The sequence below is a fragment of the Rhineura floridana genome, chromosome 4, assembly GCF_030035675.1.
Source record: "Rhineura floridana isolate rRhiFlo1 chromosome 4, rRhiFlo1.hap2, whole genome shotgun sequence".
NCBI lineage: Eukaryota > Metazoa > Chordata > Lepidosauria > Squamata > Rhineuridae > Rhineura > Rhineura floridana.
The window spans coordinates 50,894,983-50,912,829 of NC_084483.1; the positions used below are offsets into that span (position 1 = coordinate 50,894,983).

The window sequence follows — 17,847 nt, forward strand, 5'->3', positions numbered from 1 at the left end:
TGAGGGATTAATGACTGTGTAGTGGTTTATGAGCTGGGGTTACATTTTAGAAATTAATTCACTTTCCAAAGATGTTAGCAGCTCCAGCAGGGCTTTCCACAATGAATATAATCAATTCTCTACCAAAAGTAGATTAAAGCAAATTTTAAAAAAATGGGGAGGCACTCATTTTAATACTACTAATACTAATACTTTGTGAATGTATGTTACATGAATTCATAGCCAACGTCTAATTTCTAAAATGTGAGGTGCTAGGGTTCAAGTCTGCCTAAAAATAATTTCCCTCACCCCAAATGTAGAGAGTCTGATTCTGGCTTCTCCATGGTGAATGGCATATGACATAAGCTCATAGACATTGTTTATTATTATTATTATTATTATTATTGATGATGATGATGATGATGTCATCATATCAGCAGGCTTTGGAAGAACCCCAACCTTTGTGGAAGTACAAAAATTATTTTAGGAAAAATACATGTGGGGTGCACTACAAACTCCCACCACCACCACCAGCAGCAGGGCTTTGCAGAGTAGTGGAGCCAGACAGCCACAGCAGAAGGTGGGAGAGCAGGATAACTGAGGTCAATGCTGTGTGTGACAACACGTTGGCTGGTAAGACAGCTGCAGCCCTTTCTGGACCGGGATAGCCTGACCACTGGTGTCCATGCACTGGTAACCTCCAGGCTGAATTACTGTAATGTGCTCTATGGGGGGCTGCCCTTGAGGTTGGTCGAGAAGCTGCAGCTGGTTCAAAATGCAGCAGCGAGACTGCTCACTGGGGCAGGATATTGCCAACATGTCACCCCGGTACTGGAAGAATTGCACTAGCTACTTATTAGCTACCGGACTATGTTCAAGGTTCTAATTTTGGTGTACAAAGCCCTATACAGCTTGGGATCAGGATACCTGAAAGATCATCTTATCCCTTATATACCCAGTTGATCACTGCACTCTGCAGGTGAAGGCCTCCTGCAGATACCATGTTATCAGGAAGTCCATTCTGCACAACATAGGAAACGGACCTTTAGTGGAGTGGCACCTACCCTTTGCAATTCCCTCCCCTTAAATATTAGACAGGCGCCATCTCTGTTATCTTTTCGGCACCTACTGAAGACCTTCCTCTTTCAACAAGCCTTTTGACCTTTTCCCAGTCTGCATCTATGTTGGAATTGCTTTTTAATATGTTTTTAAACCTTCTTTTTTTAAAAAATAGATATTTTTAAACCTTTTTTTAAAGATGTTTTTAACGTTTTTTTAAGAAATGTTTTTAAAGATGTTTTGTCTTAATATATTTTAAAGTTTGTTTTTATGATGTTTTAAAGTGTTTTTAATGCTTTTATTTGCCACCCTGAGCTCTTACTGGAAGGGTGGGATATAAATAAAATAATAAAAATAATAAATAAAATAAATAAACAATGGAACCAACTTGGGATCCGGCAAATCACAGACCAGCTCAGTCCCTCCCACTCCAAGATAATCCATTTGGGAGCCTTCAGCTAGCTGCTGTCAGTAGGCATCCCACCAATGGCACTCCTGCCATCCATTTGGAGAGCCATGTCAACTGAGTGATGCTTAGCTGGCAGAGCTGAGTGGAGGGGCACCTACATACAATCCAACCCTTCCTCCACCCCAATCCAACCCTTCCTGGATGCAGGGAGAGGAACCTCAAAATAGCTCAACAAGGACTGAGTAGTCATTGAATGTTGTATGGAAGAGGACTGATAGAGGAAGGGGAATGCTACGAAAGTAATCAGGAGTGGCCAACAGGTAGGGGTGGCAGCATTCACCTGTCCTCCCAGTACCAGTATGCCTGTGGTTTATTGGGAAGGGGAGGGCAGAGGCAGTGGGGTGGTCATAACTTCAAAGCTGTGGTCCCCAGTTTATTTATTTGAAAGTAAGTTCAACTGAAAGGACTGGAATTTAGGTTGTAAACTGGATTTTTTATTGTAACAGAGCAGCCTTCATTCAACATTTGTCAATAGTTTTGAGATATTTATTTTTCTTTGGAATTTACAATCCATTCAGAATATGCATGTGATATGTAATGCAACTCAAGTTTGAAATTACATCTCAAATAATTAATAGATGATGCTCAAAGCCAGTTTTGTTATTTCCTATATACCCCACATTTTGAGAAACTTCCTGCACAACGCAGCTTACAATCTCCAATAAAAAACTCCATCTGATAATAAAATATATAAAAAATATATAAAAATATGAAACACAGTACAGCTAAACAATAAAACCAGCATGAAAATGAAGTACATAAATAGAATGTATATGTGTGATTCCAAAAATATTATTTCTGAAAAAAAGAACGTGACAGAATTAGTAAAAAGTGAATTTCCTTTTGTTGTTGCTGTTCAAAGGTTTTTTGCCCAAACGCTACTCAATTATTCAAGGACTTTCAATGCATAAAAATAATGTTATGTACATTATAAAGTAAAGTAATTAAACATTAAATACACCCTTTCCTTAGAAGTGACAATGTGGATTCCTGTGTGTTCAAGTCAGTTAATTTAAGGTAAAATCAGTCCAACTTTGATTTAGTCATAAAAACTAGCAATGTTATAAGCTACCATATTCCCAACAGTACAATTCTAAAGCAAAGATGAGGAACCTCAGGCCTGGGGGCCAAATGCAGCCTTCCAGGACTTTGTATCTGGCCCTTGGAACTGTCCTTACCTCTCAATGGCCCTGTTTCACATCCCAAATGTTGCCTGCCAGCAATGTGTCCTTAAACTCTGATAATGCCTCTTACTTGTCAGGATGGATGACAGAAATGAATGCATGTGTAGAAACTAGCCTACCCTACAAAGGTAAACATTTACATTTGCTGCCCCACCCTAGAAGATTGCCCAGAAGGGCATGAGGCCCTTGGGCTGAAAAAGCTTCCCCATCCCCACTATAGCCTTATGCAAAAGTAAATCACTGAGTTCATTGGGAGCTTACTTATATGTAAGTGTGCATAAAACTGCATCCTTAATATATGATCCCTGCATATAATTATTACATATAATTGGGAGAGGGGAAACCATGTTTGTACCCCTCCTTGAGCTCCTTGGAGGAAAAGTGGGATATAAATGTAACAACAACAACAACAATATAGACTTTAACAAGGTAGTGTAAGACATCCTGTGGAAATTCACATATTAGAATTCATTTCTCCAGAAGTGGCTCAACAGATGGGGCAGAACTGCTACACTAGCTTCCTGGCGGGTAGGTCGCTGTTGCTTACCAGGAGGAAGGAGATGACAGGGAGATCAGTGCAGCGCAATCCAGCACTCCTGCACCTTTCAAATCACTTATTATTATTTCTGATAAACTCAATAGGACTACTTCAAATTAAGAGTACAATCCAGCCAGTTAAAATACTTTTCAGTCCCACTTATTTCAGTGGGGAAAATTTCCTCAATTGCTTAGCTCTACCACTGAAATTAATTAGATTTGTGCTTAACTTTTAGTAGATCGTGCCTATGCAGCCCAGTCCTTTGTATCTTTACTCAGGTGTAAGTCCCACTGAGTCCAACAGACCTTACTCTCAAAAAAAGTGTGACTAAGATTGCACATTAAGTGGTTAAGACTGCAATAGTAGCCACACTTACACGGGAATAAAGGTAAAGGTGTCCCCGCACTTATAGTGCAAGTCGTTTCCGACTCTTAGGGTGCCGTCTTGCGACATTTACTAGGCAGACCGTATATATGGGGTGGGATTGCCAGTTCCTTCCCCGGCCTTTTTTTACCCCCCAGCATATGCCGGGTACTCATTTTACTGACCACGGATGGATGGAAGGCTGAGTGGACCTCGACCCCTTTTACCGGAGATTCAACTTCCTCCTTTCGTTGGAATCGAACTCCGGCCATGAGCAGAGCTTCGGCTGCGTTACGGCCGCTTACCACTCTGCGCCACAGAGGGTCTTTACACAGGAATAAATACCATTTAAACCAGAGGGATAATATGCTTGTTATCATATTACAAGCCTGCAAGCCTGTGTGCATTTACCTGGGAGTAAGCCTGACTTAACTCATTGGAGCTTCCTTCTGAATAAACAAGTGTAAGACTGGGCTGCATGAAAGACTGATATTAGTAACTGATCTGAAAATGTTAAATGAAAGCCTAGCCCAATCCCCAAATTTAGCTTTGAACCTTAGGTATGTAAATCTGTCACTTTATTATTGGGAAAGAAAGTAACTTGATAATTTTCCAGTGGGATTTCGCTGTAATTTTAATAGAAAATCAATTGTCTTTAAACTCTAGCATGTAAGAAAGGGGCAATTCTACAAAGAAGATATCCCTCTAGAACAGGATCCCCCAGCAAATTGCTTTGAACGGATGTTCTTAATGTACAAATGCAAAAAAAAAACCCACTGGAAAAAATTATTAAGTGCCAGAAGCACCAAATAACCTTGAGTGGTTGTAAGACGATTAGATGTGCTCTGCTTCCTTAAATCTGTTGTAGGAAGCCAAGAATGTCTGGCTGATAAAGATTTTTATTTTATTTGTAAGGTAAGAAGTGTTACAGTAAATGAAGACAGGGAACAGATTGTATAATGGGCTACATTCCTTGGGAGAAAAAACTTTCTGAAATCTGGATTATAATTGAAAGGTTGGAGGCCCTCCTTGTTCTACTACAGAATTTATAATTATAGCATTACGGCAGTCAAAAACTGAAAGAGGACCAATCCTCTTTCCTATAGAGAGTTAGTGCTAGTTCTTCAAATGTTTCCAACATTCCTTTTACTTGAGTTTTCATGTGAAGTTGAAGTTTTGTAACTCAAAACTGTAGGGTGCCAAAATATGGATAATGACTGATGATGAAGCAAGCAAAAGCTAAGTTGTGTATGTATCTGATGCCAATACTTTTGCTTCTGAAAATTGCCTCCTAAAATTAAGCCATTCTTGCTAGCATAAGCACACTGAAAGAATTAACACCTTAGTTCACAAGAAAACGTCGGGTGATAGTAGTTAAGCTACATGACCATTTAAGTGAAATAGCTTACTAAATGTGTAAAGGTTTCCATGCAAAACTGAACAAAGAAAAGATGGCAAGTGCTCTTAAAAATAAATAAATATATTTTCAGTTATTTGTATTTTGGTAAGAAAACTTGTTCTGACCTTTAGATTGCGCGCTAAATAAATTACCTCAGAGCGAAAGTGATGAGTTCTCATTACAGCATCTGGAAAGGAAAGGAGGATACTTTAAAAAAAGGATGGGATCTGTCTCCACTTCAAAATAATTTCAGTTCTACAAGGCTACTGGCTCTATGTTATTACTCTTGTCCATCACTATAGCCACCTTTGAAATGATGTGAAGCTTCCAAGCAGAGCTAGACTTCATGTATATTTTAATTCCCTCCCCCACCCCCGCAGAAGTTGATGGGAAGTTCTAGTCTACTTGAGCAACCAGAGGGGGTTACCAGCCAGCAGCTAACCATTTCGTTAAAGGATGGGTGGAGACTGGCCTGTCGCAAGCTCTGCTTCTCTTGAAAGCCCTGTCCCCCCAAAAAATCCAGGGGGATCCAGAGACTTCCTATTAGCCACACGGCCCGACACAAGTCGAAAACCATCACAGCTTGGGCAGGCGATGGGGGATTCCCTTTTCCCTTCCGTGCGCACACGCTCCCTCCTCCCTCCCTCCCTTCCTCCAAGGAACCTGAATTTCTTCATCCACCCACCCACCCTTTGGCAAAGGTAGGCGGGCGGGCACTGCGTCTCTTACCTCGGCTCCTGGACCGTCCCGAAAAGACGGATTTGATCGGATGATGCCTCCCTTTCTGGAGCTTACGGTGCCAGCAACAGAAGAATAAAATTGTGGCGATGGTGCCCAGCAGCAGAAGGAGCAAGAAGAGGGCACACTGGATGCTGTAAGGTCTCAGCAAAACTAAAAAAGCGGCGGCGATCATGGTTCAAGAGTTGGGGGGGCTTTTTCTTTGGGGGGGGAGAGACAGAGAGAGAAGGTGGGCACGGAAAGGAGGAAAAAGCCTGGAGGACAGACCCGAGCCTCGGAGAGAAAACGCTGCGGAGGGCAAGCTTGCCTATGCAGACGGCTGGAGAAGGAGGCGGAGCGTTATCCCTGCTGGATCCTGGTGGCCCTGGAAAGAGGGCTCCGAATGGCTGCGGCAGCAGACCCAGTTCCGAGACGTGTCAGTGATTTCCGCGACGAGAGAGGGACCCTCAATCCATGACTCAGCAGACGAGGAGGCGGCGGCGGCGGCAGCAGCAGTCACAGCAGGGAATTTTTTCCTGGGGCTTGCTTTTTTTGCTTTTCACGCGGGAGAGAGAGAGGAGGGACAGTGCAGATCGATCAGCAGCAACACCTAAGCTGCAGTCGTGCCCGGAGACAGGGAGAGAGCCCCCCGCCGGAGCTGTTTCTGTAGCCCGGCAGCCCGCCGGTATCGCCGCTGCGCGCTTCCCGCTCTCGCAGCCCGGCCATGCCCTGTAGTAATAATGCTGAGACGGAGGAGAGAGGGCTGCTGCCCCGCTGCCCATCAGGAAAGCGATTTGCAGAAGGGGCGGGAGGAGGAAAGAAGGGGGGGAGACTCCTAAAGTTTGCTGCTGCTGGCTGTTTATGAGTGAGGGGATATGATTTGGGGGGAGGACTTGGCTGCCTAGTGGCTGATGACATCACACGCTGCTGCAGAGTGAAAAATGGCTGCTTTAAGGTACAAGTATGGGATGAGCGGGGAGACAGAGGGAACCCAAGGCAGCCTTCCCGGAGAAGAGGATCGCTGCTGGCTCCATAGGGAAGGACATCATCACATCAACCTCAGCGGGCGATCGAGAAGACTTGGCGAGAAACTGAGGCAGAACCGGGCGGACACCAAGTCGGCGGCGTCATCGTCATCCGCTGCCCTCCCCGGCTGCTGCTGTTCAGTTCCTTGAGGATTAAGAGAGACGATTCCCCACCACCCCCATTTCCTTTCTCTTTGCAGATCACACAGACGTCTTCCTTCTCTACTGCATGTTCAGTGATTTGGCAAATGAACGTCATGCTTTCCTCCCATCGACGTGTCGAAAAACGAACAGGCCATTCTTTCCAGAACGGATGTATTAGAAGTCAAGCTGGTTGAGGCAGCAAACCGCCTATACGTTATACACAGTAATTCTGAGAGTTAAGTCCCATTGAACTCAATGGAACGTGCTTCTGATTGGACGTGGGTCGTTAAAAACCAAAAGGAGCACCTCTGTACTAAATCCTATTGGGAGGCTTCACAGTCCAATTTTCCTCCATACATACTGGGAAGTAAGCCCAACAGTGATCAGTGGGGCTCACTCCCATGTAAGTATGCATAAAATTGCACTTTTTGGAAGCTGATTGGGGTCTGTTAATTTATAAAAAATGGCTGTCATATCTTTGTGTTTGTGGTCTTGACACTTACAGGATTTTGGCCTGTAAACTTACCTTTACAGCTCAAAAGCAGGCCATCGAATTCAAGACCCAGTTTCATGAAGGGGAGGGGCTTCAGATTATGGCACATCATGACTAGAATGTTTGTCTGACACTTTCTTTTGGCTTCAGCTTTGTTTTAAAAGCTCTCAGTGCGAAACTGTGTAGCTGTCCCTAATAGAGAATAATTCTTTCTATTTCTGATTTTGAAGTGTTGAATGCCGCTGCTTATTTAGCCAAAATGGCACCACCCCTGCTCATGAAGGAGTTATGAGCAGGCTTGAAGGAACTGCTGTGGTTGGTAATGTCTTAATCTCTGGATCCAGCAGTGATCCTCTTTTCCATCTTCTCCAGGAGGTTTGCAGAAGTACAAAAAAAGAATCGTTAAACAAAACTAGGGGAGGGACCCCCAAAACAGCCCAATGAGGACTAAGCATGCTTATTGACTGTGGCATACGAACTGACAGAGGGAAGAAAATGCAAAGGAGTGGAGTTGGCTGAAATCCAGCAGAACTCCTTGGTGCAACATTTTGTTGCAGGTCACACTTGTATGACAGTATTTTCACATAGTGAAATGTATTGCATGCTGGGTAGCGAAGGTAAGTAATTTTCATCTTTAGGTAATTTTAAATGCTGACGGTTATGGGGAAGTTTCCTAATTCTCCATGTTGCTGCAACAAAATCAGACATGTTACACTCTGTCCTACTCTAGCATTATCATCCCATAGTGAACTACGACTTGCTGCATTGAACATCAGTGGCCACCACCCTGGATGGATCATATATGATAAAATATATATGATGCAGTTAGGCTTTCCTGATAGTTTCTGAACCACAAACATATTTTAGATATTAAAGATTTTGCTCTATCCGTCTTGGTGGCTCAAAAATGCAATACAGAAATATTGTTGTATTGTTACATTGTTGTCTGTTTAATCACTATTCTATGGATTGATAATTTTGTTATTTATTTATTTACTTACTTCATAGCCAAACAAACATAGGGAAACATCTATGTGTAAACCTTTAGGAATAATAAAATTGGTTGTGCAACACCAAATTATAACTCCAGTTTCATTTTTATCAGGTTGGTACAAAGCAACTACTATATGTATGATTATGCAGCAGAGAGTCCATATTTACAAAACATAACTCTTGGACAATCAAAATAGATGGGAAACAAAATTATATATTATATTCATCAAGTACATCTGGATTGAAATGCTACATCGAGCTCTATAATTTATATTTATAAATCAGTTTCTTGGTTTAGTTGAACTGGTGTAGCTCTTATTTCATGTTGGTGGTAACTGCGTTGCAGCCTGTTCCTATGCATGTTTACTTAGATGTTCAGTTAAAGTTACTTCCAAGTCAGTAGTAAGACCCACCATGTTTAGTAAGGCTCACTCCTCTGTAAGTGTTAAGCTTTAGCAATTCTATTCCTACCCACTTACCGGGGGTAAGCCCCAAAGAAGCTAGTGGGACATGAATAGACACAGGATAGTGCTGTAAATTACCAAGCATTTTCTACAACTCAGTTTTTTCACCTAATATGTTGCAGCAGAATTATATTATAAATGGTCACTGTATGTATAGCTTACATTATGGATCCACACCTTGGTTTCCGACAGAGGCATTGAGGGTCCATTTGCATGATGTGACAAGTAAAATGTTTCTGAACACTGCAACACACTGCAGTCCCTCACTGTAAAGATGTGCGGGTTCCTTTGAGATAGTTAAAAAGATTTCCTTTGCTTCAAGGTGAGGTAGATTATGTTTGTTTCCTGTACTCTGTCTTGCTGCAGTACTTTGCTGCAATATATTGCAGTATGAAAGTTTTCAGCATTTCCCTCTCATATCAGTTATGTTGTAAGATGGGAAGTTGTAAAAGATTTACCCATATACCAGTGGTATTTGTAGTAAATCTTTGAGGGGATAAGCTGTGCCAAATACACATTTATGTCAGAGAATCAAGGTAATGGTTGTGGGTGTACTTCTAATATTTTTAAGGTATTTTTATTGTTACATATATATTCCAGCTTTTGTCCAAGGAGCTCAAGGTGGTGTGCATGGTTCTCCCCCCCCCATTTTATCCTCACAACAACCCTGTGAGGTAGATTAGCTTAAGAAACAGTAAATGGCCCAAAGCCATCCAGTTGACTTCATGGATGAATGGGGATTTAAGCCCTGGTCTCCCAGGTCCTAGTCCGACGCTGTAATTTCCACAGCAGATGAATACTGCAAACCTCTGAATTACTAAGTGACTCAACTTCCATTGACTTTAATAGGAATGTTAGAATTTTCAAAACAGATGGGGGAAATTTCAGCCCAAGGGCTGCATTAACTTCTGGGCAACCTTCTAGGGGCTGTATGCCAGCAGTGGGTGGTGGCAGGCCCCAAAGTGGGCAGAGCAATGAATGAATTTTACCTTTGTAGAGTAAGTCAGTTTCTACACAAACTCATGCACTCCTCTGTATTTTCCACCCAGGCAAGAAACTATCAGAGTTCAAGGACATAGTATATGGCCAGTGAGGGATGTGGTATGGGGGCAGCGGGTGTGTCCTGGAGTCCTGAGTGGCCTGGAGGGCCACATTTGTCCTGAGGTTCTCTAGCCCTGTTTTAAAAGCTGGATGTATTTATTTTTAAAATGTATATCCCACCTTGCTTGTCTGAGGACAGTCCACACTGACTGACTATTCATATGTTAAAATAATATATTCCATACAACAAAATTCAACATATATACAAAATCATCAAATATAAAAACATTGTCAAGGATCCAGCAACCAGCAGGGTGAAGCCAAAAACTTTAAAGCTTAGCTACTAGGATAGCTAAAGAGATAACTTTTTGCAAGCTATTCAGACCTGCAGGGCATTTCACAGTATTGCAATATTGGTGCCACAACCAAACAGGATTTGCTCCCAGGAGATGTCTGTTGTGCTGCAGTTAACATCTCTGATGATGAATGGAATACACAGGCAGCATATATGGAGGAAGATGGTCTCTTACATTCCCAGGTCCCAAGCCCGTTAGGATTTTTAAGGTTAAAAGTAACACATCAAGTTGAGACAAGAAGCACACAGGTAACTAAAGATGATCATGTAAGGCCAGTGTAATATGTCTCTAAGATGGTTTAGTGGTTAGATTGTGCACTCTGTGACTCTAATCCTGCACCAACCCATGAATGCTTAAAAGTTCTATTGATCTCGGGACTCGTTCAGATGACCAGTTTATTCAGCCTTCATCCTGATTTGCCTGCTTATGCGGAGGCAAGATTTTATTTTTTATAATTGAATTTTATTGAAGTGTTAAAATATTTAGTAAACATAAAACAATAATGGTATTATTATTATTATTAACTTTTTTTTATACCCCCGTCTTTCGGCCAAAGGCCCTCAAGGCGGCTTACAAAGAAAAATAAACACAAGAATAAAAATACTATAAAAGCAATACAGTTTACAAAAATTAAATTAAATAACATTATAATAAATAAAATTAAATAACAAATAACATTACTTTCTAATAAATACTGCACTTTATGTAGTAAACTAGCACAGTAGGGCTAAGCTAAACCTTTCTCTCTACTGCACTATTTCTTTTTAACACACAATCTTACTGCAGTTCGAAGTAGCGCTGCCTCTAAACTTCACCAATTTTTTCTACCAGCTTTATAACTACAAGAACAGTCTCAAGTTCCTGAAGGCTAGCACTTTATCAATCATGCTATTCCTACGCTGCCCCCCGCAGTCCCATATCTCACTGCTTCCCCTTTCCATGTTTTTCTTCCTCTTCATTCTAGGTGTTTGGAATTGGACCAATTGTTGGTGGTGTGATGGGCAGCTTCTTGAATGACTTCATCCTCTTCCCCCGGATGTGCAGTGTCAGAGCGCTTGTTTGTCTTCAGAGGTGATTGGCCAGCTGAAACTATTGCACCCCCAGAGCCTCCTGGGGAACCTGTCAAGCTTACTGAAGGACAGGTGAGTTGCTCAGACGACATTCCGAGGTTGAAGATGATTCCCATTTGGAGCATACTGCAACTCAAAAAAACTTAACTCATCAGTTAGACCAATCCAGCCATAACATCCAACACAGACAGATCGAACTCCAAACTCCAGCAACCAATCCATTAGTAATTCCCCATCATCAATTTGGGGAGCAAATGTTGTCATGTATCCACCATATAGAGTGCATTGAAACTGGCTGCAAACACACCGATTGCTTCAAAAGACTGATGGGAGTTGGAATCCAAGAACAGCTGGAGGGCACCACATTGGCTCTAGACAGCAGCATTATGCTTTAGATTTCCTACAGGCACTGGCAAGCACGTGTTATGGTTAGAGTGTCGCACTCTGACCCGGGAGACCAGGGTTTGAAACCCTACTCAGCCATGAAGCCCACTGGATGACCTCCCTCTCTCTCAGCCTAACTTACTTCACAGGGTTGTTGTGAGGATAAAATGGAGAGGGAGGAAACATGCTTACTACTTAGAGCTCCTTGGAGGAAAGGTGGGATATAAATGTAATAAATAATAACAATGTACATAACAGACAGAGTACATGTATGTGGTACATCCAATGGAATAAAGTTGGGAAAGTTTTAATGAGTATCCACAACAGTTTTGCAAAATGAATTTTCTAGCATCAGGAGAACTCAGGAACACTCCACTAAACATAACCCCACCATAATTGTACTTAGGTAAGTGGAGGTAGCATCAAATGACCATCACTATTCACTATTCAGACAAAGGGCATCCAGATTCTGTCAAATATGTCTTGTTTGGCTCACCCTTTACCCTGATTTGGTATGCCAGGTGCTCTGACAAAGCCATGTCCCAGATCTTATCTAGTGAGGTTACATACTTAATTTCCTCTCTGCTCCAGATCCTCACCCCAAAGCTGTCTTCCTTTAAAAATAAAAATAAAAATTGTGGTATAGTTCTTATACATGCATTTGTATAAATATATACTTAGGCACTGAGGACAAAGTTTAAATGTTGTTGCTGCAACTACAAGGGTCTGTTTTCTTTAACTTACTTAAATCCCCCTTAAATGTATGTGTTTATATTGAAAACATTGGCAGCACTTAGTGTTCACACTATTTTTTTAGAAGATTTATAAGCCTTTGCATCAAAGAGCTTTTAAGAGGTATACATATAAACTTGCAGATGAAACACAGCTAAAATCTATGGAACAATTAAAAACAAATACACATAAAACAGATATATGGAAATAAAACACAGATGAAATCTGTGACGGAAACTTTGACAGAATAGTGTAAAAGACCAATTTGGCAGAAGCTTCATAAAACATGACCAGTAAGGCCCTTCTACATATAGATGTTTTTTGGCTTTTATGATATTAGGAGAAATCGTATTTGTTTTGGAAAATAACATAATCCAACAGAGGTAAAAAAACCCTTTGGCACTCTTTGCTCAAGCAGAGTCTCATCTGCATGTGAAGGACTGGAATGGCTTGACAATCAGTGATTCTCGGCTTGTCCTTTTCTTGCATATCAGGCATTTTGTTCTATCTTTCCGTCTTTTTTAAATCACTAGGGAAGATGCCATGAGACAGCAGGTAGATATTATGTTAAGGGCCAATGGTTTGTCACAATAATGGGAAATGGCACACCAAGTGAAGAAAAACACGAAGTCACTCATTTATAAGGGGGAACACATAAGAGTAAAAGAAAGACATATCCATTTTATTCCATATCTTTGATTTTGCATCAGTTTTGTTCCATGTTCTCAATCTGGCAAAAAAAACATAAAAGCTGTTGTAAGCCTTCAGAAGCATTGCTGTCCCATTGCCAGCACCACTTTTCACCTCAGCCTCCGCACAAGCAGCAGGTTCATTGGCACTGCACAAATGCCCATAGAGCAACCGTGTAAGCTCTTGACTTCTTTCCAGAACCACAGAGAGCTTGTTGCAGCTTGCATGGCATACTATTACCACTACGTGTTCCTGGGTACTCAGCACTGCCTTCAATTGAACTTTTTTGTTCAACTGAACCCAGCTGCCCTCCAGACTCTCAACCAATTTTATTGCATCTATATAAAATATTTATTGTGTACAGATTATTTCATGGGGGGGGTCTTAATTGGTGGTGGTGTCCCAGGTATATTTAAATATGTAGTAAAGAGGCAGCTATCTTTTTGGACATTTGCACAAACTATACACCTAGCTCAGTTTTGGTCCATTTCAAAGTCCAAACTATACTGCTGTGCATAACAAAATCCCAAATGACCCTTCTCCATCGCAAAATGCCCTTGGAAAAAGACAGTTTCAAGAGGAATGGCTTAATCCTTACCCTACCAGTTGCTTTCCCTCTAAACATTCCCTTACCCCCAGCTGTTTTTCTTATCATGCAAACAGAGGTCTACAAAGCTATGACGATAAAAACAGCTAGGGGGCTGGTAGGGAAAATTATGACAGGCGAAGGGTTGAGCCCTCCTTTTCCTCTTGTCATTTTCCCCCAAATCTAATTGCTCCTTACCTCAGTCGTTTTGCATAACATATTGTTCACTTCTGCGTCTTGCCATACATACTTTTGCCAGATCAAAAGTACAGGTACTTAATTTTGGGGAACTACACCCATGGCAATGCTGGATGAGGTTACTTGCCAGAAGATATACAGCTTATGACCTTTGACAAGCACTGAGTTTAGAATTCTTATGCTTGGTACAGAAAAAGAAAGGTTAAAGAGCCTTTGAGTTCGTTCTCACAACATCATTTATTTTGCATCTTGCAAAAACATTACAGAGTAAGACCTGAGCTCTTCTGTTATGAAGTTGAGAAGAATAAAAGTTTCACCTCAACTGTTAATGGACTTGCCATCTCTTACATAGATCAAATCTTATCTTGCCTGGATGCATTATTCGTATTCCATGGCTTCAAATAAAAATGAATATATTGGGTGCTCACTCTAATCGTCACCAGGTTAAAAGTCCTTTCAAATGAAATACAGTGTGCAAAGTACACATCTAAACTATAACATACCATCAGTTAAGTGCAGTGGTGATCACAAATGAGGAGCCACAACTTCTCCACCCTTTGAGGGGTTGCATGTTGCAAAATGAAATCCCCTCCTCACTTTGGCTGCTTTCACACATGGGGCTGACTGCGTTAGTTTAACGGATTAAAAAGGTAGCACTTCTGTCCCGATTTCTAAAATTCCTTTCACACTGCAGTACCTGTTGCATTAACCAACAGCAGCTTTTCAGCAGATTTACCGGCATTTCCCGCAACCATCTTTCACACAGCTTGTTTTGGTCCTTCACCCATTATACACATGCGCACTGTTCCCCACTGTGTAGGAGGTCTCACCCCATTGCCATGCAAGCCCTCTCCCTTTAGGATCTGACTTTTTAAATTGTTTTAGTTGTATCAAGACGGGTGTGTGTGTGGGAAATGCTGCTAATATCTGCATCGATGTCGAAATACCGGTACAGCATTCGTCAGGCAACCCCCCCCCCTGCATGACTAAAGGGGGAAACACACTGCATGCTGGGATGCCTGTCACGTGAGCAGCTGCAGCTAGCAAAAAACTCCAGCAATCTTCCAGGTTCCCAGCCTTGCTAACGGATTATTTCTGGTATCATTTATCACAGAAATTTGTGCTGAACTTTCACTACATTCCACTAGAATTCCGGAGCTAGCTTGTGCGTCATGTGAAAGATTAAATATAATGCGCAAATTACCAGGTGAGAAAGCGTCAGAATAACGGAATAAAGTGCAGTGTGAAAGCACCCGTTATCTCCATGAAAGCTTGAAATATACTTTTATAGAAGGAACAGAAACAATAGCATGCCCCTTGACTGTATGAAATGTGTGTTGTGCAGGGATGAAATTCTAAATGAAGAAGGAAGTCGCCCCTCCTCCTTACACACACAGATGATATGAGGCAACCAACATATTACATCAAATTGTGGCTCCTTGTGTGCCATCATTCATCATTAAGAACCTAGGGCTAAAGGCAAGCCAAACAAACATACAACAACAAAATCAGACATGCTAGAGCAGGGTTTGCCCATGGGTACCATGGTGCCTGCGAAGGCCTTCAAGAGTACTCCCATCAGGTATCTGACCTATGCTTTTAAGAAAGTACATCTCTAGCACTCCCAGAGGAAGGCAATGGTAAACCACCTCTGAATATCATCACGAAAACCCTATGAACAGAGTATCCAAAATGCAACACAAGATAGTGCTGGAAGATGAGACTCCCAGATGAGAAGGCACTCACCAAGCTACTGGGAAGAACAAAGGACAAGTACAAGTAGCACTGTGACTAATGACGCAGCTGCATCAAAGCCTAAAGGAAGCCCAGAGGCTGATGCACACAGATGCGAAAGGAGAGTCTGGAGTTGTACGACGCACACCATAGGAACATGGAATATGAGAAGCACGAATCAGGGAACGTTAGAAATTGTCAAGCAAGAAATGGAATGCATCAACATTACAATACTTGGTGTGAGCGAACTAAAATGGATGGGAATGGGACATTTTTAATCAGGCAACTACAAAATATTTTATGCAGGAAATGAGGAATTAAGAAGAAATGGGGTTGCTTTAATAGTGAGAAGTGATGTAGCAAGAGCAATTAGGAGCTACAACTCAAGGTCTGAGCGAGTGATATCAATGAGATTAAATGGGAAACCTATCAACATAACCATCATCCAAGTCTATGCTCCGACGGCAAATGCAGAAGAGGAATTGGAGAGATTTTACGCAAAAGTACAGGAAGAAATTGATCACAAACCAAAACAAGATGTGCTGATAATCATGGAGATTGGAATGCAAAAGTAGGGAACAGAGAAGAATTAGGAATTGTGGGGAAATGGGGCTTAGGAGACAGAAACGAAGCAGGAGAAAGACTTATTGAATTCTGTGAAGCCAATAATTTCTCACAAACACATTTTTTGAGCAACCAAAAAGACGACTACACGTGGACATCATCAAATGGTCAATATAGGAATCAAATTGATTATATAAGTGGTAGCAGAAGATGGAGAAGTTCCATACTTTCTGCAAACACAAGACCAGAAGCAGACTGTGGTACAGATCATGAACTGGTCGTATCAAAATCAGAGTAGAGCTAAAGAAGAACAACAAAGCAATCATAATGCCAAAATACAATTTAAATAACATCCTAGAAGAATATAAAGATCAAATAAGGAACAGGTTTGAGGCTTTAAACTTAGTTGACAGAGAACCAGAAGAACTATGGAATGAAGTCAGAGACATTATCAGGGAAGAATGCAAAAAGACAATACCTCTAGTTAAAAAGAGAAAGACCTCAATGGATGACTGAAGAAACTCTTCAAATGGTTAAAGAGAGAAGGAAAGCAAAAGCAAAAGGAGATAGAAACACAGACAGAACCCTAAATGCAACAATACAGCGACTAGTACGTAGGGACAAAAAGAACTATTACAATAGTTACTGTATAGAAATAGAAGAGCACAACAAAAAGGGTAGAACAAGAGCCCTGTTCCAAAAGATTAGAGAAATTAAAGGGAAATTTAAACCAAGAGTAGGGATGCTGAATAATCAACAGGGGAACACACTGACTGACCGAAATGAAATAAAAGGAAGATGGAAGCAGTACACTGAAGAACTCTATAAAAAAGATGCCAGGACGACAGATCCATTCATGGAGGAACCATATGATGAAGAACCAGAAATTTTAGAATGGGAGGTGAAAGCTGCTCTTAAAGTACTTGGAAGAAACAAATCACTGGGAACAAATGGCATACCAAGAGAGTTGCTACAAGCTACTGAGACTGAATCTGTCCAAAGGTTGACAAAAATCTGTCAAGAAATATGGAAAACTAAACAATGGCCCACAGACTGGAAGTGTTCCATATACATCACCATTCCAAAGAAAGGGAATCCCAGGGAATGCAGTAATTAGCCAACTATTGCCTTAATACCCCATACAAGTAAAGTAATGATCAAGATTCTACAACAAAGGCTCTTACCGTATATGGCGAGAAATGCCAGATGTCCAAGCTGGATTTAGAAAGGGAAGAGGTGCCAGAGATCATGTCGCAAACATACGTTGGATAATGGAATGGACCAAGGAATTTCAGAAGAAAATCACCCTGTGCTTTATAGATTACAGCAAAGCCTTTGACTGTGTAGATCATGAAAAACTATGGAATGCTTTAAAAGAAATGGGGTGCCACAGCATCTGATTGTCCTGATGCGCAACCAATACTCTGCACAAGAGGCTACTGTAAGGACAGAATATGGAGAAACCGATTGGTTCCCCATCAGAAAGGGTGTGAGACGGGTGTATTTTATCACCCTATTTATTTAATCTATACGCAGAAGATATCATACAGAAAGCAGGATTGGACCAAGATGAAGGAGGTGTGAAAACTGGAGGGAAAAATATCAATAATTTAAGATATGCAGACGATACCATACTACTAGCAGAAACCATTAATGATTTGAAAC

At 41.4% G+C, this 17,847-nt stretch overlaps 1 protein-coding gene and 1 long non-coding RNA gene across 20 annotated transcripts in view; one reads left to right on the forward strand and one right to left on the reverse strand.

Annotated features, from left to right (window-relative positions):
* The window catches only part of DST (dystonin), a 467,794-nt gene extending 461,358 nt beyond the window's left edge, over positions 1–6,436 (reverse strand). For 6 of the 19 annotated variants that reach the window (XM_061623002.1, XM_061622999.1, XM_061623007.1 and 3 more), the window contains exons 1-2: positions 5,721–6,419; positions 5,117–5,178 (exon numbers count right to left, since the gene is read on the reverse strand). In XM_061623002.1, coding sequence (XP_061478986.1) covers positions 5,117–5,178; positions 5,721–5,904 — 246 coding nt within the window. In that variant the 5' untranslated portion in view covers positions 5,905–6,419. Of the gene's footprint in view, positions 1–5,116; positions 5,179–5,720 lie in introns of all 19 variants that reach the window. The other 13 variants (XM_061623016.1, XM_061623029.1, XM_061623015.1 and 10 more) reach the window with 10 other exon arrangements.
* The window catches only part of LOC133383066 (uncharacterized), a 61,366-nt gene extending 49,377 nt beyond the window's left edge, over positions 1–11,989 (forward strand). Inside the window, exon 2 of the long non-coding RNA XR_009762163.1 lies at positions 11,189–11,989. This is a non-coding gene — a long non-coding RNA (uncharacterized LOC133383066). The remainder of the gene's footprint in view (positions 1–11,188) is intronic.
* The last annotated feature ends 5,858 nt before the right edge of the window (positions 11,990–17,847 follow it).